The sequence below is a fragment of the Heloderma suspectum genome, chromosome 17, assembly GCF_057233095.1.
Source record: "Heloderma suspectum isolate Gila_16-S chromosome 17, 16-S_ref, whole genome shotgun sequence".
Taxonomy (NCBI): domain Eukaryota; kingdom Metazoa; phylum Chordata; class Lepidosauria; order Squamata; family Helodermatidae; genus Heloderma; species Heloderma suspectum.
In genome coordinates this window covers 20,948,547-20,975,805 of record NC_139474.1, presented here as the reverse complement: position 1 = coordinate 20,975,805, position 27,259 = coordinate 20,948,547, and the positions used below count along the sequence as shown (strand labels likewise).

Sequence of the window (27,259 nt, the reverse complement as noted above, 5' to 3'; positions counted from 1 at the left end):
TGGCAGTTGCCATGGAGATAAATCGGGGTGGTTGCCTTTGTGGGGCATGCCTGGGGCAAAGGCTTCCAGGAGACAGAGGGAATTGAAGAGGAGCGAGGATTCTTGTGGCCTCGGCCTGGGTTCTGAAATCGCTTCTCTTTCTCTCTCTCCCCCCCACCTTCTAGACGTTCCTGAATCCGTGCTACGAAGCCAGCCTCATCCCCATCTTCCTCATCACGTGCTCCACAGGGGTGTGGGCGTTCTTCACGGCCGGAGGCTCCCTGGGAAACATCCTCGCCTGCCTCTCCTGTGAGGATCGCGACTCCTGCGTGGGCCGTGGGGTTTGGGCAGGGCAGGGCAAGATGGGAGGGCTGAAACGGCCCCTGAATAATGCCTTGAGTGCTACATCTGCAGAGAGGGAGCAGAATCGCTCCCTAAGCACACAAGCTGGCAGTTGCATTCTTAGGATTCAGCTTTCATTTTACGAAGGAAGTTGCTAGTCCTTAAGGCGGCAGTGATTCACTTGAAAAGGCGCAGGTGAGCAGAAGCCAGCAAGGCCCGGCGGTTCAGAATGGGAACCTCCGAAGCTGCCTTATATGGAGTCAGACCCTGGGTCCGTCTAGCCCAGTATTGCTGGCACTGACTGGCAGCAGCGGCTCTCCAGAGTTTCAGGCAGGAGTTTTCCCAGCCCTGCTTGGAGATGTCGGGGATCGAACCTGGGACCTTCTGCCTGCAAAGCAGAGGCTCTACCACTGAGCTACAGCCCTTCCCTGAGAACCTCCAGGAGTTGTGGGGAGGAAGGGGGTTCAGTGCCCTCTACCTCCCAACTGGCTTCCCTTCCCGAAGCCTGCCTCTGCAACCCTCCTGCCCCCTACGGAAATGTGAGGCAGGCCGTATAAAACTTGCCGTGGTCAAAAGACTGGGCCTTCCGTGCCTGCTGCGGCGGGCCGGTTTCCTCCCCCTTGCTAGGACAAACAAAAAACAGGCGAAAGCCAGCAGTTTGGTAAATCCAGCATGCCTTATTCAGGTCGGAGAACTCCGCTCTCCCACCACGCCCGGCCTGGCTAGAATGAGGGCTCCGAGAAGTGCCTGTAGCACAGACTTCTTGTGGAGTTCTTGGCTGCAGAGAGGCTGAGCGTGACGACCTCCTCGCGCGAAGGGGGGTTGAGTGGGATCTAGCCCGCCTTCGCTGGGTGGCTGATGGTCTTCTTCTCTGTGGGGCTGGCCGCTCCCTTGCAGGCCGACGGAAGGAGGACGAGCACGTCATGGTGTATTCTGCGCTGCGACTCCCTGTTGAGGACTGAGGCGCCCCTTCTCGCCTCCTGGATACTAGGACGCGTCTAAGGGAAGACGGTCACCCAAGTGCCCACTTCTTGGCAGCTGGAAACGGCATACTTGTGCGCTCTCTCTCTTTCTCTCTCTCTCTCTCTCTCACTGCCCTCTGTGTGGGATGAACAACTCTGGAGTCGGCTGGACTGGCCAAAAACTTTTCCTGGCCCTGTGGGCTGCAAGCAGAGGTTCCTCGGCCCCAACCAATGTCTTGGATTTCAGGAGAACTGGCCCCGGCCTCGTGGTTGGGAATTTTATTTTTCCTCTGGTGTGTGTGAGGGTTTTTTTTTTCTTGCATCTGTCCTGGAAGATGGAAATGTTGGTTAAAACCTTGAGTGATCCCGTCTCTTTGCTAGAGGGCAGCACAAGACCGCGGGCCTGGAGGCTCCGATCCCTCGTAACTTACTGTCTGGTGCAGTGTGCTGTCGGACAGATGATTCCTGGGGGTGCTGAGTGCCCCCGCGGCCTCTTCGCACGATGCCTGCTGGCATCCGCTAGCTTGGGTTACAACTTGCTGTATTTCTTGCATTCGTGACTTTTTGATGGAAACGATTTTCAGTTTGCTGTGCCCAGGCGAGGCCCCCATCCCCTGGTCAGCAACTGTTTTGGCCAGAGTGGAGAGCAGGCATGGCGGGGCAAGCACCCTCCTCTGCAAGAGGATGGTAAGCAAGTCCCGTCGTCTCAGCCACCACTCCTTTTCTCTCTTGCCTCTGGACTGGGAACTGCTTTGTAGTTGGATTTTCCCCTGGGGCCTCTCGCTGCTGACCTTACTCTAATCCATGTTGGAACATGCTCTGCTTGGACAATTTTGGAGAGCGCACCTTCCCCCTGCCCTGTGAGGCTTTTTTCCCAGCTAGAGTTGCTCCAGTCTCGGCCGGCTGTTCCTGAGCAATCCGAGAACTTCTCATCCCCAGTTCCTCCTGCCCATTGTAGGGGCGGTGGGATCATCCAGTTCTTGCAGGCAAAACTCCCAAGCTGGAGGCTCCCCTCATTTTGAGAGAGCCCTCCCTGGGGCCTGCGTGTGTTCGTTTCTTACCGCCCAGCCCTCACCGCTGGCTGCGCTGGCTGAGGCGGCGGGGAGTCGCCTCCCAGCAGCCTCTGGAGAACCACACGTGGCAAGGTGGAAAGAGTGTCAGGCTGCATTCCAGATGTGTTGGGACTACAACTCCCGTCATCACTGGCCCACGACTAGCCTCCCCAGGGGTGGGGGTGTTTGTTTTCTGACTGCCCAGCTAGCATTGAACTCAAGTTATTTGGCTGAAGGCTTTGTGTTTTTTAATCCAAGGTGACCCTCGAAGTTCTTCGGCTGCTGATGTTCCGGACACACGCCAGCCTGAGCACCGTAGCACGCTGTGGCTCTCTTTTTTAAAAGCAGCTCTCGGCCTCCCCTTGCTCTGTGCCGTCGGTGACGAGGCCGAGCCAGGGTTGCAACGGGCATGCCCCCTCTGCTCTTGCGGATGTGGCCTTTGGGGTGGGTGGCAGCCAAGGCCAGGCCAGTGGGGCTGGCCCATCGAGATCGAGGGGTACCCCCAGTGGCCTCGTAGCCACTCAAAACGGGAAACGGGGGCCGCCTCTCTTCCTCTGGTTCTCAACTCTGTGGTTGCTGCTGCCATTGGTCACCTGGCCGCTGCGTTGGCGCCTTGAGCAGGAAATGACCTAAGCAGCGCCATGCTGTGGCGCCCTCTGCTGGCTAGAAAGTGCCACTGCGTTAATTGAGCCTCTTCCTCTCACCCGCCCCCTCCGGTCTTGCTCGGGCAGGCCCTTCAGCCAGCCCCTTTAAAAAACTGCCGTTTGGGGCCAATCGTTCCCGACCCATTGGTGCAATGAATAAAAGGACTTCTCTCGTAATGGGGCTAGTGTCATGTGGAGATGGTTCCTTTGGCGACGCGCGTTGGGGGGCGCAAGATGTGACCTTCCTCTTCCAGAATCGGAGCGGTGGCGGAGGTGATCTCTGAGTGGCTTTTGCTGTGATGACGAGGGGGTGCGTGGAACCGCGTCGTTCGCTCCTGACAGCTTTCGGCAGGGAGCAGAGCGGCATCCCGTGGTGGAGCGGGCGGCGTGATCCGTTTGGGGCCCCAGGGATCTCGGGGGGGGGGAGGAGTGGAGGCTGTTCCTCCACCCTCGCTGATGCAAGCCTCCACCTTGCAGGCCCCCAAGGTCTCTGCTGCAGAGAGGGGTGGCGCTGAAAATGCAATCCCTTCTCCCCAGCCAGCAGCATGTGGTTTATTTTCAGCCTGGAATGCGGCGAGTCCTGATCCGGCATTGGCAGTGCTTTCGCCCCGGGACAAACTGCATTCCACACCCGGAGGCCGGTGGTGTGGAATTTGGCAGCCTCTCTAGTGATAGTTCCAGGCCTGCAAAAAGGAGAGGCTGCAGGTTCCTTTGGGCCCTGCTTCCTCATAGACTTCTCTCAAGTGACCCATGGACTTGTTGGATTTCTCGAGGCAAGTTCTGCATTCCTTCCCACAGACAAAACCCTGCTATTATAGGTACCAGTGATACATAAACACATGCAAGGGCGCCAGGTTGGAGAAGGCCGAGGTCAGCTGCTTTTTCTTTCCCTCTCTATCCTTTAAGACGGGGAATTCCAACCTCTTTTCTCTGGAAGCTTAGCCGGGACACCTCGATTGGAAGCTCCGAGTGCGAGAGGAGCGTTGAATGCATCCAAAGGGGCCCATTGGATTTACGTGGGGTGACATCCCAGTCCTCCACCGGCAACCCCAGACTCCTCTCCCAAGGGGGCAAGACCACACTGAAGAGTTTGCTAAGGATAAGAGGCGTCCGCTGCTTTGGGAATTAGGGAACAATCTCCTTTGTGGGTGCTAATTTATGTTTTGGTTTTCAAAGAGATTACAAAAGGACCTCCAGGGGAGCTACTGAAGTGAGCAAGCCCTGAAAAATGTCTGTGCGCCTGCACTGACCTGCTTGGCACTAACCTCAAACACCTGGAGCTTGTCTGAGCCGAGTACAACATAGTTGGATCAACCTGCCTCAGTCTACGTCTTGTCCCTAATGGATTCTTATCCCTTGTTTTCCCGTCTCGTCCCCAGAAGGGCAAAAGCAGAACACAGTCATGGGGGGAAAACTAGACTTTATTTCTCAAGTGGCAGGATGGAAATGGCTCCTCTTGGCATTCCTAATCTCCCCAAAGGGTTTTCAGATGAGATGGGAGAAGGGTGGGGGAAATATACCCCTGTGTGTAAAGGAAGTGGGAATGGTACACACCTATGCCCATCCATTTAGGAAGTTTGTCCTCATTGTACAATTCCTGGGCTGGAAAAGACCCTTCTTGTGGACTACAATATGGAACAGCCTGGCCCTGCTTGCTGGGAATGATGGGAGTGGTAGTCCAACATACCAGGAGGGGGAAAGGCTTTTAGTGTGTTCCCTAATCTAGACACTCTTTAAATGCTGAATTTGCAATGAATAAAATGGGTCATCTTTCCTGGGAGCGTCCAACTCCCTAAAATTCTGATTGGGATTTTTTATTTTGAGAACCAACCCGTGCCTCCTGATGCTACAGGGCTGGGGTGGGGAAAAGGTTCCTCCCCCATCCTGAATTTTTGCCCCAGCGCAGAGACGTTCTGTTTGTCTCTTCCATGCTGAGGTGAGAGCAGCGGTGATGGAGAGGTTGGCTTGTGGTGCTGGGGACTGCAGGTTTCTCCCAAAGGTCTTGGGTGGCTGATCTCGTCCGTCACAGCCGCTCGCCCCCCATACACACTGCCCCCCCAAAAAAACAAGTTATGTAATTATTGTATTGCAGCCTGGACAGTAGGGGGAAAGGTTCAGAGAGTGGTTCTGCATGGCGAGAAGTCTTAATCTGCAATGGCTCGCCGGGAGGATGAGGTGAAGACGACGCCTTTCTGCTCCTGCATCCTTTTCTCCCTGGTTTGAAAAGAGGGAGGCAAAGTCAGTTTGGGGCGGGGGGGCTTCCAGAATCCCCAAGGTTTGAGTCTATAATCTCCAAAGTCAGCCCTTCTCCAGCCTGGGGCCTTCCAGATGTGTTGGACAACAGGTCCTATCAACCTCTGCCAGGATGCTCCTGGGACGTGGTCAAAACACCTCTGGAGGGCACCACAGTGGGGAAATCTGCCTCAGAAGACTTGCTCCTATAGAATTCAAGTGAGGTGCTCCAGATCAGAGAGCCCTAATGGGTGGGGGGACCTTAGATCTGGGGCCAGAACCAGCCCAGGGCCCTAATCCGGCTCTTCGAAGTTCTCCAGTTGTCTACGCCCCTTGCTCTGTTCACTGATCATTTGATGGTTACTTGGCTTTTGTGCAGTCCCTCCCCACCCTCTATATGCTGGAAATGCTTTTCCTAAGAGTTAGTTACTGGCAGGAAAAGCTTCAAGCTAAAGTATTTCATAGAATCATAGAATAGAAGGGTTGGAAGGGGCCTACAAGACCATGAAGTCCAACCCCCTGCTCAATGCAGGAATCCAAGTCAGTTGGATTCGATGTTTTTGTCCCTGTCCCTTTGGGCCACCTGCCCCATGCAGCCCCAAGGGCTTCCCCAAAATGGATTTTCAGAGGTCCACAGCCCCCATCCTGAGCAGCCTCAGTCCACGATAGATAAGGGAACGGTCTCTGCCTGCTCCAAACCTCTTGCATGTCAGAGGTTTGGACGACGGCCACAAGTGCCGCGGGGCCTTCTCTGTGGCTGCCCCGTCTTTTCCATCTGCAAGAGTCTGAGCAGGATTATAACACAGTTCTGCATTGCGTGGAGCCGCACACCCGCCCGTATCGGTCCTGAGTTCGTTTCCCCATCCACTGCTTGGGGTGGCCTTGAATGTCCTTGGCCTTTTGACTAAGATCAAGTGTGTGTAAATCTGATAAGGGGGAGAACGGTTTTCCCCTCCCCAGCCAATGCAGACTTGTATAAACCTCAGTGTTCTCCAACCTGGTGTCTGCCACTGTTTCCACTGCAGCCTCCATCGGCTGGGGTGATGGGAGCCGATGTCCAAAACCTCTGCAGGGCGCCAGGCTGGGAATGGCTGCTCTAGTGTCCCTTAATTGTCTCTTTTCTAAACTCAAGGTAAGCGTCCTCTACCACCACCACCCCACAGCTTCTCTGGCCATCCCTCTGTCTTTATGGGATGTCCGTTCCTTTCCACCACACTGCAAGGGCTGAACGGAGGCTTGGAGGTGTTGCCCGCATACAAGCAACAAGGCCGTTTCCTCCCTTGCCCAAACCATCATAGATCTCTTGCGATGAGGGGAGGAATAGCCCACCTGAGTAGAATTTTATAGTTTATTATTCTGTAGCTGTTTTGTTTTTATTGAGTTTTAATGTATTATTTTACTGTTTCAAACTTACTGCTGGCTTGAGTGTCATGGGGGGGGAGAAAGGTGGGGTACAATTAAAAAAAAATCCCTTTCTTTGGCCTCGCGATGTGGTTCACCAGGGATACCTCCTGTGGGTAGAAGGAAACGGCTTGGCCTCCCTGTCCGCCTGCGTCTCACCGTATTCTCTTCGCCACAATCCATCCAGCAAGGAAGACACCCAGGCAGCCCACGAGCACCCCGAAAATGATGGCGGCGATCTCGCCTGGAAGGAGAGAGAGGGAGGGAGGAGGAGGCCCCAAATCCAGCGGCCACATTCCAGAGTCACGTAGCAGGGAGGAATGCACACCAAAGTTAGAATTGGGGGGGGGGGATGTATATAGCTTCCTCACTGAAGACTAGTACAGTAAAGAGACTGAGCTGTGAGCCAGGAAGTGCCCTGGTGAAAATCTCCCCTCCAGCTATGAATGATCTTTATCGGGAAGCCATCATTGTGGGAACTGAACTAGGATGCCTTTGAGTTTGGGGTTTAAAAAAGGTTTCTTTGCAGACTGATTTGAAACTAAATGAGAGGATAGAGGCCACTGTTCTTTCTCACCCTCTGTCTCCTCAACCCCATGGTAGTACTATCCTAGGTAGAAGGTGCCACAGGGGGGAAAAAAAACCCTTCTATGCAACTCAAATGTCCTCCATCTACCGTTCACTCTGCATTTGTCCTTCCGCCCTGCCCCTTTGCTTCCCTACCTCTTGTGCCCCCTTCCCAGTCCTCAGCCAGCCCCTGTAATACCTCCTGCACCTAGGGCCCATGGAAGGTTTTAATGCCAGCCCAACGGACAACTTCCCCTTCTCTTGCAGAAGCTGGATGGCAGACGCTCTGCGCGGCTGGAATGATGGTGAACATTGCATGATGTCTCAGCCCGCTGGTGGTGGAGGCCCTGTTGCCACAAGTGTGATCCCATACAAAGCGTGGCAGTTGGGTCTTCCTGCTTTCCAGTTCCAGTGTTAATCACGGAACCCGCTCAAAACAATGCCGCTAGTTCTCATGACCGGACATTGCTTGCAGTTCGCCCTGTGGGTGCACTGCTTGTTTTGGCCCCTTATATGCTGCATAATGGGCTGCGGATGCGCCTGGAGGGCACTTGCTGGGGAAAGGCTGGCCTCTATTCACGCCCGTGTTTTCTCCCAGCCCCTGTTTATGCCTTCAAGATCTCCCCAAACCTGACTGCATGGCTTCAGGTTTCCACTGCCCAGCCATACATGGAGCTGGGATAGGGGGGATTTGTAGGCAAGCTGTTTATATTTGACTTTTGAAGGAGCTTGTACAAAAATGCCCCCCTTTTGTGTAAATCTGCCTGGCTAAAGTAGTACTGATAAGTCCAACCTCTTGCCAGCATCCATCGCCACCACACTCTTCTGCTAGTGAGCCACTGTTAAAGAAGCCCCTTTCCCCTCATCCGCCTGTGATGCTCCACACATTGACCCTCATATATAGCCCCATATACCTGCAGAATATCCCGAAGGCCCTGTAAGGCAACAGAGAAAGACATGTTGAGAAGAGAGTTGGTTCTCCGCACAGTGGTGTCACGGTAAATGCTGACAGGCCCCATAGCACCCCACCCCACCCCACCCTGGAGAGGCCAAAAATACAGGCAGTGGTGTGGATGCATGTCAACAAACCTGTTCTTGCAGTTTTAGCACCACCAGGAGAGGGTCTTGTGCCAAGCTGCTGGGTCTGGATGTTTTAATTCTGCCCGATCTCAGGGGCTTTTGAGACTGAATACATTAGGGGTGCAATCTTATGCATGTTTAGGCAAAAAAGAAGCCCTACAACCCCCAGCGTTCCCCAGCCAACATGACACAAAATGGGCGTGTTTAAATCCATGAAACCCGAAAACGCAGGTTATTCTCCCCTAACTCCGCCAGCTTAACTACAAGAACCAAACCACCCACCCCAGCAGAAAGGACTTGATGATTAAGGCAGCAATGCTTAGTTAATTAATCAGTGGGGTATTATTATTATTACCATGTCTTGATCGATCAAAAAAGTGATTTTAATTAACTGGGCAGCAAATTAGAAAAAAACAGGACAATGGATTACAAAACAAGAGTTGGCGGGCACCATTTTAAAAGAGATGCATTCTTCTGTCTAACTCATATCCTAGGAAATGCCTCTCCCGATGCCATTTTAGAAGAGGCATCCTGCTTTTTCAGTCACATAGGAAAGAATGCCTCTTCTAACGTACCTTTCATGATAATTTGTTGCCTGCATCGATCACCTAAAAACATGGCTTTTTTTTTTTCTTTTTCCTTTCTATCTTTCCTTCAGAAATCTTGGTTGTATTTGTTTGTTAATGAATGCCTATTCAAAGTTTCATCAATTAAAACTCAATTAAAATTCATTCACTACAATCCCTTTCCCTCCTGACATCGCAATCCTATGCATGTATGCAGAAGAAAACACCCACTGAGTTGAATGGAGCTTTCTTCTAGGTAAGTGCGCACAAGACTGCAGCCCTAGAGTGTGGATTAGGCCTCCGTCTCACTATCTATATTATCAGTGCCTGGAAGAGAAGCGGAAGACATTTGTAATGCAGATGAGCCTGCTGGCCAAGCCAGGTTCTCCATTTGCATTACACACCTGATCAGAACAAGATCCGGCCTTGCTTAGCACTGCTGCTTCCGAAAGGTGCTCCTTCACAGACATTGGGTGTGTGCCCTGAAGAGGGAGTTTCAGATCTGGCAGGCAGCATCCATCGAGAACACTGTATGTCATAATTTTGCGCATGGCTGGTGCCTTCAGATTCACCAACCGTCACTCAATTTGACTCCAATCCGGATTCCTTATTTGCTGTAATGATTGGGCCGCGCCATTTTCGGCCACCAGAGGGTGGTGCGTTACCATATCACTTTATTGCCGCAACTTTCTGGCCATCGCAGGCAGAAGGGTTGCCAATCTGTCAACCTGCTTTTTCTGTAGCCTTTAATGACAACTTGACATGAAGAAAATGAGCAGGCAAACGTTTCCATGTTTATCCCTTGCGCACTGCTGCTGATGCAAGGCACAGTGACAAGGCTCAGTTGAAAAGCTGGCAACCTTTATCCATAGCGCATCATCACCAGCTTGCTTAAGTTTGTCTCTTATTTAATTGTCCAGTGGCTCATTCAGGCACTAGAGGTGTGATGTCGTGTGTGTGTGGATGTGTGTGGATGTGTGTGTGTGTATGTGTGTGTATGTGTATGTATGTGTATGTATGTGTGTGTGTATATATATATATATAAATATAAATAAAATGAACCTGCAGTTAAATATGTGTATTTATGTTATACCTCTATGTTTCATGGTAAGTAGATCTAGAGTGAGAGTGGGATGAGTGACAGGAGGTACGATGTGTTTGGCTGAGTGAAATGATTGGCTGAGGGAGGGAGGGGCGTGTCAAGTGTGTGCTATATAAGCAGGGATCTGGGCTTGTGTAGCTTAGATAGGGCTTGGGGAGAGTGAGGGTCTGAGCAGGGCTGGCTGCGAGGAGATAGACGGTGACTAGGATTTGTGTGTATAGGGCCAAGGTGGAAAATAGGTGTGTATGTGCAGGTGTGTGAGAGGATAGGTTTATATATATAATATATAGAAGCTTTAAAGGTTACTTATTTACTGCTGAACATCTTAATGCTCTAATTAATCAATATTTCTTTGTTTCATAAACTCCTATGCCTGCAGCTGGTAAAGAGGCAGGAATGCCGCAGGAGGTCTTTCCCCTCTGATGACCTCCAGCTTAGCACAGCTAAGGCTGCAAAACTAGTTGTGCATTACGTGGAGAAAGTGGACAGGGCAGAAGTTGTCTTCCTTTCCCCCAATATGAGCGCTCAGAGGGGTCACTCCACGAAACTGAACAGTGGGAGGTTCAGGACAGATCAAAGGAAGCCCTTCTTCGCACCGCACATCGTCAAACTGTGGAATTTGCTACCACAGGATGTAGTGAGGGCCACCCATTCGGATGGCTTTAAAAGGGGGCTGGACACATCCTGGAGGAAAAGGCTCTCAATGGCTACTAGTCCTGTTGGCTCTATGCTGCCTCCAGTATCAGAGGCAGTATGTCTATGTACACGAGTTGCTGGGGAGCATGGGTGGGAGGGTGCTGTTGCACTCATGTCCTGCTTGTGGTTCCCCAGTGGGGCATCTGGGTGGCCAGTGTGTGAACAGAATGATGGAGCAGAGAAGCTTTTGGTCCGATTCAGCAGGGCTCTTGTGGTCTTAAACTGAAACGTGTTTCTTTAGGAGTAAGTTCAGTTGGGCTCCATGAGGCTTACATCTGAGTAAACATGCTTAGGGTTGTTTTGCATATCACGGGGGCTCCCACACGCCCCCTTCCCGCACAGACCACTCAATGCGCTCACCGGGAAGGAAGGAGGCAAATACCACTCGTTGGTTCAAGAGCTGTGGGGTCCGGCAGTTATCCGCTAGAAGCACCAAGGGGGTCGCCTCTTCTTCCGAAGAATAAACGGATTTCTGCAGCTTCTCCAGCTGGAAAAGATGTGGGCAGAACCTGAGCTTCCCCACCTCCGTGCTGCGCGTGGAACAAATAGGCCAGTCCCGGCTGTCTCGCCTTCCGCAGGGGTGAGGAACCTGCAGGCCCCCCAGATGCGTTTGGATTACGACTCCCACCATCCCGGCCTTTGCCCACACGAGGGGGCAGATGGAAGTTGGAGTGCAGCAACATCTGGAGGGCCACAGGTCCTCCGCCTGCACAGTGCACCGGCCATGGGCTGAAACTTTAGGCCCTGAAGCAGTCTCTGCATAACATCAGATTCGCTGGGCTTCTGAACCTGCCGCTGATCTGCTGCTCAGCAGGCAGGAAGAGAAAGCAAAGGGGCAGAGGGGAGAGAAAGAGCGAGGCTAGGAGGGGAGAGAAACTAGGAAGCGAGGGAAAGGGAAGGGAGAGAGAAAGCGCCGAAGGGCTAGAAGCTGGTGTGGAGAGAGAGAGGGAGAGTGCAAAGGGGAAAGGCCTGTATGGACACAGGAAGATTGGGCCGTCAGGAAGCGACTCTTTCCATTTCCCCCTCCCTCCCGGCCACTAGCCTCACTATTTCTCGCCCCCCTTTCCCACCTCAAGACAGCCATTTTGTGACTATCCGCATCCTTCATGGGAGCCATTTTGTGGTGATGCCCACGGCAGTTTCCGAAATTCCCAAATGTGCCCACAGGTCCAAAAAGGTTGGGGACCCCTGCTCTAGGGCATGCACAGCCATGCGCACACAGGAATCTGAGGAGGCCAGGCTCTCAAGACCAACGGCTGAGGGAAGGGATACCTGGGCAGCCGAGAGGTGGGCCGGCTGGAGAAAGACGGTCCAAAGCACGCTCTGGTAGCAGGGCGGGGTGGTCAGCGAGCCGTTGTAGCGGAAGTAGTGGCCCAAATGTGCTGGAAACAGGTCACGCACGTTGAAAGCCGCCACAGGTATTTCCTGCTCTGGCCCATTCAGGAGGCAGGGCAGGGGAAAGAGAGAGAGAGAGAGAAAGAGAAAGAGAATGAAACACCCGTCTCCCAGAGAGATGTGACAAGGGGAGTCGGCGGTTGGCAGCTTGGGGATTGTCCCTCTGCTCCATCAAGGATGGTCCTCTGGCAAAGTTTGGCTGCGGGAGATGGTTCCTTCTTGATTCCTCCTCTACAACTGGACCCTTCTCTTAATTCAGCCCTCCCATACCTGGTGCCCTCCCTATGTCTTGGAACTACAACTTCCAGAATCCCCCAGCCAGTTCTGTCACACCGCACAGAGTTAAACTGTGAAACTCTCTGTCCAAGATGGAGTGATGACCACCAACCTGGGCAGCTTTAAAAGGGAAAGATTCCAAAGCGCCACTGAGTCTGGTCTGTGATAATCGTTTATTTGACCACTTCCAGAGAGCCCGTCCTTTAATATCTCTTGCTAATAACACACTCCGTCTAGAGGAGGGGGGATCCTTCCTAAATTTTGCTCCTTTCACGTTTCCTCCCCGTGCCCACCCACCCCCTGCAACAATCTCTTTTGCACCTTTCGAACCCGCTTCTGGCTCATGCAACCTGCCCACCCTTAAAGGTCCGGGAGGGGTGGGGGTGCTTCACCTCTGTACTTGATGTCGTCCAGCCGGTCTAAGATGTGGTCGTAGGCAGGGTTCTCCACATTGCCAGCCTGCCGGGACACAAGGAAGAGATGACTCAGTTGCGTCTACCGTCAATGGGTTTATTTCTATGGCGCCACCAATGCGCCTGATGCTTGAGAGGCCCCTGGCTGGGGAGATTACAATTTCCATTTCAACAGCAGGGGAGATAATTTTAAAAAGAGAGAGAAGAGGAAAGGACGAAAAAGGAGAGGACAAGTTAGCAAGGGGATGGATGTGAACAGATGTCCTGGGCCCGCTCAGGGCTGGGCCCAGATGTTTTGCGGCCTGAGATCAAGGGCATGATTGTGCCCCCATGTACAAAAGCCAAACAAACTGCCATCTGAATCCTATTTCACCCCTGCTTCTAGTGCACCCAAGGGAAGCAGGTAGCTTATGCAGGGGAGGCTGTGGGGTGCCCGCGCAGCTCTCCTCCAACACCTTGCCGCCACTCCTGGTCCCCCAGGATCTGCCACCTGAGGGGGCTGCCTCACTCTGCTTCATGGTAGGGCCGGCCTAGTTTAGGCTGCAGTCCAGTTGGAGGTAAGGACTAAGGGCAAAGGTTTTGCTGAAGGAATAGAGATGGGTGGCACCACAAAGGCATTTGGAGTAGAGAATCTCAGGCATAAAGGGCAGCATGGGGGAGTGGGTAGAGTTATTTAACTTTCCCACTGTTCAACAGTCTTTCCATTAGAAAAGGAATGGCAATAGATGGGCACTGCGAACATAAAACAATTAAGGACCCGTAAGTGTTTATTTATGCCCCCTTCAAACCATTAATACAGCCAATCTGGTGGCCTCCAGATGTTTTGGATTTCAACTCTCATCAGCCAGCATTGCCAATTGTCAAGAAAGCTGGGAGTTGTGCTCCAAAACATCTGGAGGGCCCCCAGGTTGGGGAAGTCTGCACTAACGCCTCTTTAGCACATCAAACTGGGTATGGCTTCACTCCAAATGCATTGGATTTGATTGGCCAGCACTGGAGCGTGCTGAAGTGTCTGTCATGATTTCAAGTCTTTCCCTGCCAGCAGATGGCACTGTGGCTTCAATGAACTCTGCTGTAAGAAATACTCTGGTTATAGGAAACCAGAGTATGCTTAGCTGGTTGTGTGATCATTTTGTCAGCTGCCTGCACGTTGGTGCTATGCCTTTGTTAGTCTCTGGTGTCATAGGAAATATCAGGATTAAAGGGACAGCAACAATGGATGGTGACAGTCACTAATATGGCAAGAACATGGGAAGTGTGGGGGAAACCAATGAAAATATCTGAGTTTTCTGTATCAGGATGGGCAGACTTCAAGCTTGCAAGATCTCTCCTTTTTTCTTTCTTTTTTTGTAACTAGAACGCCAAGACTCACCAACTGAAACCTGGTGCAATAGACACACCCCTGTTAAAAATGGGGAGTCAGAAATCCTCCTTGATCTACTGCAACTCACTCAGAAATCTGCCAATCGATCCAGGCCAACCTTCTGCCTGCTCCTTATTCTATATAGTTAGGGTGGCTTTGTTCTTACGGAGTACAAGCTCACCTCCAGAAAAATGCTCAGCACTGCCAGTCCGTCCGGCTGGTGTTTCGCCTCACTCACGTTCACGTACTTGTCTGAGTTGAAATGAACAACATGAAGCTGAGGGAGAGAGAGAGAGAGAGAGAGAGAGAATTAGAAGTCCCAACTGCAGATTAGGAATGATTGGGAAATGAATTGAAACGAATTTGGCAAGTGTCCTAATGCCATTATATAAACCTTTGGCGTGGCTGCATTTGAAATACTCTGTACAGTTCTGCCTACCCCATCTCAAAAAGGGCATTGTAGGGCTGAAAAGGACAACCTCCATGATCGGGGTGGGGGTGGAGCAACTCCCCTACAGGGAAAGTGTAGAGTGTGAGGCTTTTTAGACCAGAAAGAAGACACCTAAGGGGGGGAGCAGGGGGGAGGTGCCCTGAAAAGGTTGCCTCGGGGGGCTGCTCCTCTGTCTGCAAGACCCAGAACACCCATTTGCTACAATGGGGCTTGTGCAGGAAGATCACATCCTCCTAGATTGGGTCCCCTGTTTTTTACGGGAGATGATTGCCATGTGGATTCTCCGCCTGGGGCACTGAAATATCTTGCACCAATCCTATCCCCAGATGACGCCCGTGGCCCGTGACTCATTGCGGTGTTTCCCACAGGCCTTAAGCCGGGTACACATCTGGTGCTGCTGGGTCTGTTCAGGTTTCCCTCAGCCCTTGCCATGAAAAATGGGCCTTTCTTTCTTTCTCTTTCTCTCTCTCTCTCTCTCTCTCTCTCCCTGTCTTCCCTCACCCCTAATTCTCCCTGTCCCAGATTGCCCTTGTTAATCCCTCCTAGCCCCTCGGTGAACTGGTGGGGGATTAATCCTGCCAAAGCCCTCCATCCTTCCGGAGCAATTACACAAATTATCAAGAGCAGCGCTGCATCGCCTCTCTCTTTCAATCCCAAGGATGCCAGTGCAGTGCAGTGCAGTGCAGTGCAGCGCAGCACTGCCAAATTTGCTGCAGTGAAATGGCCCCACTAGATCTGTTATGCATTGCGTGGGTGTGCTGGTTTTGTGTGTGTGTGAGAAAACATTGCACTGTTATGCATTGCGTGTGTGTGTGCTGGGTGTGTGTGTGAAAACATAATATGCAAGCTACAAGGGAAGGGATGCCAATGACAACTAGAACTGCATTTCAGGAAACCCCTTAGCCATGCAAGCTCAATGAAACCTCCACAGAAAGAGGCAGTATACCTCTGAATATCATATTCAGTGTGGTGTAGTGGCTAGAGTGCTGGACTGGGAGCCGGGAGATCCGGGTTCTAGTCCCCACTCGGCCATGAAGCTCACTGGGTGACTTTGGGCCAGTCACTGACTCTCAGCCCAACCTACCTCACGGGGTGGTTGTGAGGACAAAATAGAAAGGAGGAGGATCACGTAAGCCACCTTGGGTTCCTTGCCAGAGGAAAAAAGGTGGGATTTAAATGTAATAAATAAAATAAAATATGCCGGGGACAAACGAGTTTGGACATCCCTTGTGAGTTTTCTTCACAGTGGTATCTGGCTGACCACTGTTGGAGGCAGTAAATAAAGGGGGGAGCTGTTCCTAAGGCAACCCCAAAGCATTGTTGACATACCTCTGCGGGAAAGGCCTGGCCATCTACTTGGTGCTCAGACCCTTCAGCATGTCCCTTGCGGCCCCAGTGGAAGTGCAGCTGAACCGCCGAGTAGGTCCTGGGGAGGCCATGCAAGCGCATGCTCTGCGGGAGGGACATCTGCACTGCATGAGAGAGACGCCAGGATGCCATTAGTCTGGGCGCTGGATGGAGAGAGGCCGGTTTTACAGCAGTAAAGTGCACAAAAATCGTTATCGGGATCTGGAATTCAGCACCCCAAAAAAGTTCTCAGCCATAGCTGTAGTTTTTTGAATGTTAAAAGCAAGTGGCTAGTCCTCAAGGCTGCAAAGATAGGCATGAAAGTCTGTGGGCGGGACATCAGAGGTGTGCGGTTGGGAAGGACTTCCACAGGGTGGGGATTCCTTTGGTGCCACGCGGAGTGCTCTCCCGCCTCCTCGTGGCCATCAAAGGCCATATAGGCTAGGCAAACTAAGGCAATTAGCTGGCAGAGCGATGGGGGCATTTGTGGGGGGGAAAGGGCAGCATCCCCCCAGTTCCATCATTCCATGGCGCTTGGGACGATGTGCGCCCCTGCGCAGGACATTGCAGCCCAACGCGGCTGCACTGTGCCCAGGCCGAGCTTCAGACGCTCCCGCTAACCATGTAGTGGCGATCTCAGCAGCCCTAGGGTGCTGCCATGGCAACGGCCGACGTGACTGCCGGCACATCGAGGCCTAACGGCGCCTCAGACCACAGTAATCGGAGGCGACCTCCTCCCCTTCGAGACAATGCCGCGGTGCCATAGCAACAAGGAAGTGATCGGCCAGTTCACGAGGCCAACTGGAAGCAACGAGGGCCTGCCGTGGCCTTCCCCAAGTTGGCGCCCCCCAGAAGTTTTGGCCTTCCCCAGGCCCGGCCAAGGGTGAGGCCAAGGGTGAGGCCTTCTGGGAGATGTAGTCCAAAACATCTGGAGGGCACCAGCTTGCGGAAGGGAAGGCCCTACTCACTGTCCAGGCCAATGGGCTATGATCCAAACAACTGGCCGTGTTTCATTGCTACAGTGAAAGACCACCTTGTTCCTTTGGCACAGAGGGTCATGGAACCACAGCAGAATGGAAGAGGGTCTCCTTGGTGCCATAGCTGTTGCAGGCCTAGGGTGTAGCTGTAGGCTGATGGAGGATTCATCCACAATATATACACTCAGGCTGGGTTCACACAACACAACAACCCATGCTCAAGGTTGAGCCTGGGTTGAGTGTGGTTTGCCGTTGAAACATGGGTTGTTGCGTTGTGCAAGCTCAGCTGTGCTGACAAGTCATGGTTTGTTAACCACAAACGACCCACAGCTCACAATCCAACCAATGGGGAAACCATAGGTTCTCTTCATGGCTTGTTGATGGTTAACAAACCATGGTCTGTCAGCACGGCTGGGTTCACACAACTTAACCACCCACGTTTCAACAGCAACTCCATTTCAACCACAACCCACACGCAACCATTACCATACCCAACTTTGAGTGTGGGCTGCCTGTCACGCTGTGTGAGCCCAGTCAATGTGTAGCACTTAACGTAAGAACACCATCTTCTCAACCAGAGCATTCGCTCGGCCTGACGTGTGGGGCAGCAAAGGGAGACTCGGAATGGCTGCCAAGGGAGTGGGGAGGCAACTCGATCCCAGAAACAGCCTCACCTGTGTGCCCGTTATTCGTCAGGGTGAAATCGTCACTTCCGATGTCCCGGTATCCCTCAGGCTCAATGGGAAGCAAGGATGGGTCATATTGGACAGAGTCGCTCTGGATATCGATGGGGGACTGAGCTTGCAATCCACAGTCTGGATATGTGTGTGCCCAGTGCTCCTGTCCATGGGGCCCTGGAGAGAGAGAGAGTGAGCATCGACGTTCGGACCGGAGCAAGCATTGGCGGCATTCAGACCAGAATGCAGTTTGAGGGATCGGGAACCAGGAGTCGGCAAATGCACTACGGAATTTTCAGCAACTGTTGAGCAACGGTACTGTTGTACGATTGAGCTGTCAGCCCTCCAGATGTGTTGGGCTGCAATACCCATCAGCCAACATGGCCATTGGGGGATGATGGATGTTGCAGTTGACACAGCTAGAGGGTGCCAGATTGGGGAAAACCCTCCTGATTGCTGTGGCAAAGGAAAGGAACTCTGCGCACGCTCTAAACTAAGCTTTCTTTGTTGTGACTTTATGGATTTGGGGCTGGGGGGGGATGCCCCAGAAGAGGGCATTGTCCGCAAGCTGTTTCCCTTCCAAGAAATTTCAGAGGCGAGGGTGACCGTGCTTTCCAACCAGCCAGATGAGCAGAGGGCTGTCTCTCTCACCAGAAGGAACATTTGGGCTGTGGTGGGGAGGAGGAGAAGGAGGCCCTTTGGTTTCCTTGTTAGCTTCCAAACTTTGGTACCCAACGTGGATTTGGCAAATAAAAAGGACCATCTTTTCCTGGTGGGGGGGGGGTGTGCCTGTGCGTGTGCGGAACTGCCAAGAAGGCAAGTCAAGCTACTTTTGAAAGAGCTTTGCCTTTATGAATGACTCCCGAGGGAGGCGAGGAAGAGCCTCTCTGCACGCTCCTTTGCATCTGAATGCAATTGCTGGCATGGCCCCTCCGTTGGCTGCAAAGGTCTGGTTTTTTTCCAAGTGGGGAAGCAAGGATAACCTGTGTGGTTTGCTCTCCGCACACCATTGTTATTCCAGCCGCCTGCAAACTTAAAAGTAATCTCGCTCTCACACACACACACACACACACTTTTCCAAACGTGGAATAAAATTCCCCACCGTCACCAAACAAGTATATTTTTGCGGCCATGTTTGTCTGTGGCTAGAGACTCCCAGAATCCTCTGGGCTGGGGAAAAAATGAACCAAGATGGACAAGAAAATGGTTGGTTGGGATCAGTTTGGGTAAAAGGGAAGGCACCTTTTTTTAATGCATCGAAGAATTTTAATTGATTCATTCAAACATTACAGTCATTATGGTCCCTGGCCTGGCATGCTACAGGAATATGCAATACCATCATGACCAGCACCAGGGTGGACTTGAACCCTGGACCCCCAGACAGCTGAGCTACAACCCAAGCCCTGGAGTCATTGCTCTTCCATTGACCTCAGTGGATCTTGTTGGCCCAAGCAGCTTTATCAGCCGACTTCTGTGCTGTACCTAGGGATGTACAGATTTCAGTAAATTCCGTCATCCGCTTATTGACAGAATCAGATTTTTTGTCTGAAGGTTTGTTCATTTGCAAGTGTGCATTTGCGTTAATGCGCACTGGCGCTCATGCACATTAGCACAAGCACACATGTACAAATTAATGAAACTGGGCAAAAAAGGGGGAAACCATCGACAGGTCTGCGGAATCTGTGCAACTCGGGAAAAGCCAGTCTGCTGCAGAACCCACAAGCGGGATTCATAGAAATCCAAACTCATCTGACTCCGTTGCTGATTTCTCCGACGACATCCCTAGCTGTGCCACATCCTGTTATGGCTCCTTCTACAACTTCCTCTTCCTGTGACTTCCATGCAGGGTGTCCTCTATGGAGCCCACTTGGGCTTCCTGCAAACCGCACCAGCCTTGCTAGCCTCCCCTGCCGTTTTCAGTTTTGCCCTCTTGACCCAGGTGCCTTGCCTCGCCTCTCTCGCTACAAAAGACGCCCCCCTGCATCCCTAGGCAATGGCCAGTTCACATGGACTAGATGCATGCGACATGTCAGTGAGCTCGACCAGAAGTTCTCAGAATTTTTCAGCACCTGTTTGTGCTCTCCAAGGCCCACCCGTGAGTCAGCCGGGCCTGCCAGGAATGAATCGGAGTCGGAGCTCCTGCTGGGAACTTTGGCGCCCGCCTGCTTTGCCATCGCCTCCCCATTTTTCTCCCGTGGAGAGAGTCCCATGTGTGGGAAAACAAACGTGAACAGTTTCCAAACATGACACATATCTTGTTTTCTCCAAATGTTCGGCCATTTAAAAATATTGGGTGGATGGACAGGGCCTGTGATGCTGCAACCGTCAGGTTCTCTTATCCAGCCTTTCTGCCGCCATCGCTAAACCCTCCTCGGTCTCCAACAATGCCTTTGTTTTTGTTTTTTGTGGCCTGCAGACTCTGGGAGAGCTTAGGGTCCGGATTACCGTGTCCCTCCCCGCACAAGAGGATCAAGCATGGTCGGCTGAGCGCTGCAGCACTAGCCTCTTTGGAACAACACTGGGGTGTTGTTGTTTTTTCGCCAGTTGGAACAGCCATTTGGCCCAGAGAGCTTTTGAGCTGGGCAAACAAATGAGCCGCTCAAGCAAACACACTTAGAATCACAAAAGGCGCTTTTGGGGACACACAGGCAGGAGCTGGGGTGAGGGGAGCACGGAAGCCAAGCGGTTATCCTCTCCGCATGCCTGCGTAAGACCCACTTGCTCTGTGGGGAACCAGAGGAGAGGAAAGGCTCAGTCAAGTCCGCCACTCTGCGCCTGTCGGTGGATCTCTGGACCCAACTGCGCAGCCGGACCCATAAACGCACCCAGCAGCCCTCCAAAGTCAACACTTTGTAGATCAAGCCAGCCTTCCCTCACCTGGTGCCCCTGAGAGTTTTTGGATTACAGGTCCCAGCATCCCTCACCATGGGCCATACTGGCTTGGAATGATGGGAGTTGTAATCCAAACCATTTGGAGAGCGTCAAGTTACGGAAAGATAGAGTAGGGACTACCACACTGCGGATTCCTCGCCCTGCCAGCAGGGAGGGTGATTCAAGCTGTTTCCCTTCCAAGAAATTTCAGAGGCAAGGGTGACCGTGCTTTCCAACCAGCCAGATGAGCAAAGGATCAAGAAGTTACTGCTGTCTCCCTCACCAGAAGGAACATTTGGGCTGTGGTGGGTTGCCGTCTCCTGGGGACGGCAGCTGTTTCTTGTTGTTGCTTCAAGATGCGCGGTTCAGTAAAAAGCAGCTCCCCTTTTGTGCCCTGCCTTGGAAGAGTGGTGAGTTGCCCCCATTTTTTTTGCTTCCAGGCTGGGTGCTCACAAAACGCCTTTCAGGGTGCTGGATTCCTCCGGGGATGTTAAGAACATAAGAACGTAAGAAGAGCCCTGCTGAACCAGACCAAGGGCCCATCCATTCCAGCATTCTGTCGACACAGTGGCCAACTGGTTGAATGGATTTGGCTCCAGGGCCTCCCTGGAAGCTGGCAAAGACCCCCACCAGAGCCTGTGGCGGGAGGAGAGGGCAACCCAGGTCACGCACGCACCCCCCCCATGTGCCCTCGCTGCCAGTTAGAACTGACACTGGAGAGGGAGGGAAGGAGAAGCCAGAAATGCAACCCCCCCCCCTCATTGCAAAGCCCTCCGTTAAATATCCAGACTTCCGTTATTTTCACACACAAACCCAAACATGTTGATTCTAGTGCTCGGGATGTATTCTTAGCACGAATTACAAGAACACCATCAATGCGCACAGTGCTGTACGTAGGAGGGGAGGGCAAATCCAGTCCCTGCCCCCAGGGGGCTTCCAATCTCTTAAGAATTCGACCCAAGGAGGAGGGAAGTGGGGCTGGCAGGGGGAGACCGGAGGTGAATGCGCGCTTATTTCCATTTTTCACAGCATCCTAGTTGCAGTAGGAGGCAAGGATTGAGCCTCACCGGCTTCCCGAAAAAGGTGGGTTTTGAGGAGGCAGGGAGATGGCCTTGCAGAAGTGTTCTAGGATGGGGCTGCAAGCGTAAGGGGGAGCAAGAGGGAGAACAGGAAACCTTTGGGCAGCTGAAGATGGCCCCCCTTCACCGTGAATTTACCATTTGAGAAGGGGGCATCAGCAGCGTCCAGAGTAGAATTACTTTTGAACGTTTCATGATCCAAACAGCTATTCTGCCCAAGGGGGCTTTGAGCTCAAAGGACAGCTTTCCTAGAGAGTCGCCCCATTTCTGACGCTTAGGAGCCGGCCATGCCCGAACAAAGATGCCCTGCACATGCTCAGAAGCGCCTTTATTATTGCATCACACATTCTAGTGTCACTTCATTGGCATGGCAAACAAGCCTGGCAGCGCCTGAGCCTTGCTTGCGCTGGCGTCATGGCAAACCAACACCGGCACAAGTGAACGTATTTGGAGCTCTGAGGAGCAAATTCAGAAAAGCCGTCTCGCCTTACCTTCATACGTCCAGTGAGAACCTGCAAAGGGAGAGAGGGGGAAAAGTGATGAGACCTCGATATTTGAGGGAGCGCCTCTCCCTGTATATGCCTGCCCGAGGACTGAGATCTGTTGCGGACCTCTGCGTCCCACCAGTGCAAGACATACACTATGGTGGGATGTGGGAGAGGGCCTTCTCTGCTGTGGAATGCCCTCCCCTTGGAGGCCCAATTGGCGCTGACATTGGTTTCATTTCGGCGCCAAGCAAAAACATGGCGTTGTACTAAAGCCTTTGAGGGCTATATGCATTCCCTAAAGTAGCACACTGTTTTAATGGTTTTATTATTTTAGATTTTAATTGGTATTAGCTTGTTTAATGGTTTAACATGTTTTAGGTGTTTAAATTATGTATTGTTTTATACTGTTTAAATTTATTTCATCTGTACGCCATCCTGAGAGCGTAATGATACAATGATAATCGGCAGGATACAAATGTGTTAAATAAAATAAATACATGAGTCAGTGTAGCCATGTCCTAGTCTGCATCGGTAGCGACAACCGCATTGTCCCAGTAGATGTTCTCCGCCAGAAGTGGCGAAGGAGAGCACTGCAAAGCATCTCAGGATGAGAAGCACCGTGGCATAGTCCAGCCTGGAGGCTTTCCCAACTTGGAGCCCTGTTTTGGACTTCAACTCCCATCAGCCCCAGCCAGCATGGCCAATGGTCTGGAATGCTTGGAGCTGCAGCCCAAAACATCTGGAAGGCACCAGGTTGGGGGAGGCTGGTCCAGGCAGGCAAAACATGCTCCAGTCGACATGCTGGGTGGGGATGATGGGAGTTGTAGTGGAGGGCACCAGGTTGGGGAAGGCTGCTCTAGCCAGCATTGTCTCCCCACGTTCTAAATGTGCGTACACAGATGAGTGCTGTGCCGAAAATTTCTCCCACATTTTCCTCGACCATTCTCACCCAATTCGCTAGAAAAGACATTGCTTTCGAAAAGAAATTTCAAAGGAGGAGAACTTTCGGAGAGATTCTCATGGGTTGGCTTTGGGGTCCTTGTCGTTCCCTTACGTGTGAGGGGGCTGAGGAGTGAGCGTGAGGGTCCTGTCTGCCATTGCACAATAATCTCTGTGGCGGCCTGTCGCCTCCTCGGCTTCCCGCACTTCAGTTAAAGCCACCGTGGGGAAGGCCTCGGGAGGCCATTCCCCCCATGGGGCTTTTTCGGCTCAGGGAGTGCAGTTGGCCTGGGAGGCTGCAGAGCAAGGGAAAGACGTGGGAGGGAGAAAACACCCCCAGCCCCCTCGGCCGCCTTGCAGGGATTAGGGGAGCCCCAAATACCACCCAAAGACGTTCAAAATCCTGCCTCAGGAAAGTGGAAGCCTCGCCGCAGCGGATGCTGTTGCCACCTCCAGCAGCAGCGCAGTGAATCAACGACTCCGAGGGAAAAAGGAAGAAAGGAGCTGTGCTACAGCCCCTGCCGACCGTGAGCCCTCTCTGCGAGAAGCGGCTGCAGAATTTCTCCTCTCCTAGGAGAAATTCGGGGACATTGTCCCCCCAGTTTCTCTGCCCGCAGATAGGCCGGAGAATTTCGAGAGGCCGTTCGTGCACAGCTCTAATATAGATATAAATGAGTGTGTGCGAATTATCTCGTATGGCACGGGCCCTGAATCTTTTAAGTGTGCTACAGCAACACCCCTAAAGGCAACAGCCATTCCCTTCATTATCTGAGAATGTGAGATAAACTAATTCTAAACATGAAGGTCCTGTTCTTCCCATTAACAACCTTGCACAGTCCCACTCTAGCCACTACCCCGCACTGCCTCTCATTCCAGCACAGCGAGGCATGACACTTTGAACAGCCTCCCAAGTTGTTCCACTTTCTTGCCCTCGGAGAGGTTCTGCCCTTTATAAAAAGGAGCTTTGGAAAAAAAATAAAAAAAAATAAAGGTCACCCATCCCCAGGGAATGTGTACTCGAACACCGAACTTAAACACGTGTCTCCAATTACACCTTTGAAATATCTGCTGCTATGCTTTTTCTTTCTTATATCTATTGCCTTAAATATGTCTCTCTTTTTCAAAATAAAAACAAAAACTTTGGCCTGAAACTCAAGTCTTTGATGCAAAAGATGAAACTCGAGCCAAAGTTGATAGACTGAAAGATAAGTGAATAAGAATTTGTTCTGCGCCGAAAAGGGCAACCTGTCCCTCGGCAGAGACATGATCTGCAAAAGGATGGCTGCTAAATTTACTCTGGCGGTGTGATCAACAGACTTAGCAAAGGGAGGGGGGAAACGTTCTTCCCCTCAGCCCCCCAGTACAGCCTCCCCAACCTGGTGCCCACCAGATGTGTTCACTACGCCCAGCACAGAGAGGTAGTTTTAACTCTGGAGGACACCCATGCAGTCAAAATCTCACTGTCTCCAGATCACTCATGGTGTGGCCTTTGGAAAGTCACCCCACAGCCTCAGTTTCCCCATCTTCCAGAGGGGAGGGACATCTGTTCTAGCCAAAAAACATGAAGAGTCTTGTGCCGCTGTAAGGATAACAGTTTGCAGTGTAATCCTATGCGTTTCTACAGAGAATTAAGCCCCAGTAGGACTGACTTGGTGTATAGCAGTTAAAAGTGTGTAAACCATCAGAGCCTCATTGAGGCAGAAGCTTTGGTATACTAGAACCCACTTTGCCAGATCCATGAATTTCAAGACTGATGCACCCAATACCAATGAAAAACTGCTGAACTAGAACATATCAGGAAGTAGGATTCTATTTGTTTAGGCCTGAATCAAGACAATGGTTTTCTCTCCATCTCCAAATGTTTATTAATAGTTGTGTTTTTGGCAATCGCTGCTGCTGTGCTAATCTTGTATAAATTTAAGCTTTCAATAGAATTGTCACAGACTGTGGGGTAGGTTTGCATTTCATTTCCATCTGACTTGAGTGTTTACATCCCGCACCCCACCCCGTATGTGCGTGTATGTGTGTGTGTGTGTTGAGGTTAACACTTCATTCATCCAGTGAAAGCTTTTGCTGCCATAAAGTTGTTTATCTTCAAAATGCCACAAGACTCATTGGAGTTTCCCATCTCTAGAACACCTTCTGTGTAACTCAAACATGTGCATTCTCTAAAAGGTAGCTCAATAAAAAGATCATCCTTTCTGTTTTATTTCTTAAGAATTTCTGGCCAGTGTCTATCCACTTCTTTCATTCTGGGCTAACAGCAATCATTTCACATTTCAAACATGGCAAATGCAGATTAAACTTAAATACGTAATGGAGAAAACATTCCTAAAGTTGCTTCCAGGTCTGCACATCTAAATTGTTTCTGGATAATCAAAGGAGCTATTCTGTAACTGTCCCCTCCCCTGGGGGTCAAGGCAGGATGACCCAGTTCAGAAACATGTATTTTAAAATGATTTCATCTCCTCTAGCATCCTACCTGAGGAAATTTCATGTACCTCAACCACTCTTTTCAATCACATGTGGTCTACATAAAAATACAAGATTCTGTCTGCTCCACTTCTCTTTGGACTTTGTCTTGGTATACTTCCCCCTATTTCTTCCCTACAACGCAATTGTTCCTTTAATCACCCAGATCTGAATAGTACCGCAAGAAAATTCCATGTGTCACTCAGTAAGACGTGTGGAATTTACTTTGTCCAGAATCTTAAAGATTGTCTTTTCTTGGCTCTTTGAGACTTTTGCCTGGGATGGGGGTGGGGAAATAGAGGGTTAGGAACAGCCAAATTTGGGTCCATAGTGTCATATTATTTACATGCTTGAAACTGAATTGGTCTAAACAGACTGTGAGGGTTTATGCTGGTAATGTGAACAATGTCTTTTAGTCTCCAGGAAGGCCAATTCCAACGGTGAATTTTCGGTGCCCCCATTAAAGGAGACTCGGCAAGACCTGACCCAATGTGGGTGATCCGCCAGGATATTCTCCTTCACTGAAATGAGCGGGAGTTGCACAAAAGCACATTCATGTTAGCCTGGCTTGCGCAAGAACACTTCCTAAGGGTCATGTGTGCCTCATGTTTAGTTAGCGGGAAAAGGTGAAATTGCTGGACTTTCATCTCAGACACCAGAATATCTCTGTTGCTTCTGAAATTCATCATTGGGCTACTGAATGCTGGAACAACAACAACAAAACAGTTTAAATAAAAAAAAGAGAGATCAATGTAATTCAGCCCGCTCGCAACCTGGTGCCTTCCAGATGTTTTGGACAACAACTCCCAGCATTCCTGACCATTGATCATACTGGCTGGGGCTGATGGGAGGTGAAGTCCACAACATCCAGAGGGCACCAGTTTGGAGAAGGCTGATGTAACTCTTTCAGTAAAAGTTTGCACACAAGAGTAATTTTAAAAATGCCTTTCTTCAGCTACAATCCTGTACATACTTACCTGGGAGTAAGTCCCACTGAATGCAGTGAAATTTACTTCCAGGCAAACCATACACAAGATGGGCCCAGTTGCATCATTTGTGAAAAAGACCCATTGTAGCCTCCTTGGGGCAGAGGCTTAAATGAACCAAAAAGAAACAAAGTGCACTGTTTGCAAACATCCTTCAGGGACGGATCTCTCCCAGAGAAAGTGTCAACTTTTGCAGACTCGGCCAGCGATTCTGTCCAAACGCTATTAGTTTGGATTTGTTTGGGGGGGGGGTTAAGGACAAAGAATAGGGGTGATGGTTAATTAATAAATAAATAAAAGGCCTTAGCAGTCCTCAGCAGTTGCTACTGGTAGCCACATTGTTGAAGCGAGAAAAGAGCAGCCTGCGAATTTGTCCAAAAAGGGCCGTCAATTGCAGTTGATTTCCCGCACCCCAAAAAGCCAAAGTGGTCAGCAGCAGGGAAAAGCAAGCAGGCAGGAGACGAAAACTTACCGCCACTTCCAGCCAAAGCTTGGGACAAGACTTGCAAGAAGAGCATGAGAGTTAGGGACATCTCGGAATGGCAGAAAAGAAGCAGCAGGTGATGTCAGCTAGAAAGAAAAGATGGATGTTTCCTGGGCCAAAAAGGATGTTCTTTGTTTGATGGTTTCTCGGTCCAGGCAAAGATGGCTCTTCGAAGCTCCCAAACAAACGGCACACCAAAAACAAAACAGCACCCCACCTCCAAGAAGTGCCCCCCACAGCCTCTGCCCTACCTCGTCCTTTCGGTGGGAGTCATGCAATTCCCCATTTGCCACCACGAGAAAAAGGAGCCAAGTTGCCTTTTAAGGTGGCTCTGGGCAACAGAGGGAGCTTGCCCAGCGGCTGAGGTCTCTGCTCCTTAAATACTTCACCCACAAGTCGATTGAGTCCCAACGGTGTT

At 51.3% G+C, this 27,259-nt stretch overlaps 2 protein-coding genes across 5 annotated transcripts in view; one reads left to right on the top strand and one right to left on the bottom strand.

Annotated features, from left to right (window-relative positions):
- Positions 1 to 4,774, top strand: part of APH1A (aph-1A gamma-secretase subunit) — a 14,645-nt gene extending 9,871 nt beyond the window's left edge. The window contains exons 6-7 of one of the 2 annotated variants that reach the window (XM_084824101.1): positions 165 to 288; positions 1,219 to 4,774. In XM_084824101.1, the coding sequence (XP_084680227.1) occupies positions 165 to 288; positions 1,219 to 1,283 (189 nt within the window). In that variant the 3' untranslated portion in view covers positions 1,284 to 4,774. The remainder of the gene's footprint in view (positions 1 to 164; positions 289 to 1,218) is intronic. The other variant, XM_084824099.1, reaches the window with a different exon arrangement.
- Positions 4,384 to 27,259, bottom strand: CA14 (carbonic anhydrase 14). Of its 3 annotated transcripts, XM_084824097.1 has the most exons (12): positions 27,093 to 27,243; positions 26,830 to 26,927; positions 21,964 to 21,984; positions 17,520 to 17,699; positions 15,851 to 15,993; positions 14,252 to 14,347; positions 12,687 to 12,753; positions 11,896 to 12,053; positions 10,984 to 11,110; positions 8,094 to 8,114; positions 6,772 to 6,856; positions 4,384 to 5,193 (listed from the first exon to the last, which is right to left on the bottom strand). In XM_084824097.1, exons 2-12 carry the CDS (start codon positions 26,888 to 26,890, stop codon positions 5,124 to 5,126), a joined length of 1,029 nt encoding a protein of 342 aa, XP_084680223.1. In that variant the 5' UTR covers positions 26,891 to 26,927; positions 27,093 to 27,243; the 3' UTR covers positions 4,384 to 5,123. The 3 variants fall into 3 exon arrangements, with proteins under 3 accessions (XP_084680223.1, XP_084680222.1, XP_084680224.1); XM_084824096.1 differs by having other exon boundaries at positions 26,830 to 27,259; XM_084824098.1 differs by having other exon boundaries at positions 6,720 to 6,856; positions 26,830 to 27,134.

Excerpts from the sequence above, each read along its gene's own strand:
- CA14 (XM_084824096.1), bottom strand. The coding sequence starts at position 26,890 with ATGTCCCTAACTCTCATGCTCTTCTTGCAAGTCTTGTCCCAAGCTTTG. Across the intron at positions 12,054-12,686 it reads GGACGACATCAAGTACAGAG|AGCAGGAAATACCTGTGGCG; the intron begins GTGAAGCACCCC and ends TGAATGGGCCAG. Across the intron at positions 5,194-6,771 it reads ATTGTGGCGAAGAGAATACG|GGAGAAAAGGATGCAGGAGC; the intron begins GTGAGACGCAGG and ends TTTTCAAACCAG.